This window comes from Ceratina calcarata, unplaced genomic scaffold (assembly GCF_001652005.2).
Source record: "Ceratina calcarata isolate Rehan_Ccalc_2016 unplaced genomic scaffold, ASM165200v1 scaffold322.2, whole genome shotgun sequence".
Taxonomy (NCBI): Eukaryota; Metazoa; Arthropoda; class Insecta; order Hymenoptera; family Apidae; genus Ceratina; species Ceratina calcarata.
In genome coordinates, this window is record NW_017154866.1 from 2,127 (window position 1) to 2,327 (window position 201).

Genomic DNA, 201 nt, shown 5'->3' on the forward strand with positions numbered 1-201 from the left:
GATTGCATCTTCTGAAATGATTCCTTTATATAATTTTACGACTTAGTTTCTATGTTTTCAATTGTCCCAGTGTCCTATTCTTATCTCTGTTAAAAAAAAATGGTTACATAAATCTAATGCAGAATATGTATTGTTATCAGTTATACAATAAATAATTCAACTATAGAAATGCATTATGTGTATAATATGCATGTTTTATAT

At 24.9% G+C, this 201-nt stretch overlaps 1 protein-coding gene across 1 annotated transcript in view; it reads right to left on the reverse strand.

Annotated features, from left to right (window-relative positions):
* LOC108624700 (Coiled-coil domain containing 56) overlaps positions 1-133 on the reverse strand; it is a 2,253-nt gene extending 2,120 nt beyond the window's left edge. Inside the window, exon 1 of the mRNA XM_026813296.1 lies at positions 2-133. Within this exon, the coding sequence (XP_026669097.1) occupies positions 2-8 (7 nt within the window). The 5' untranslated portion in view covers positions 9-133. The remainder of the gene's footprint in view (position 1) is intronic.
* Between the last annotated feature and the right edge of the window lie 68 nt (positions 134-201).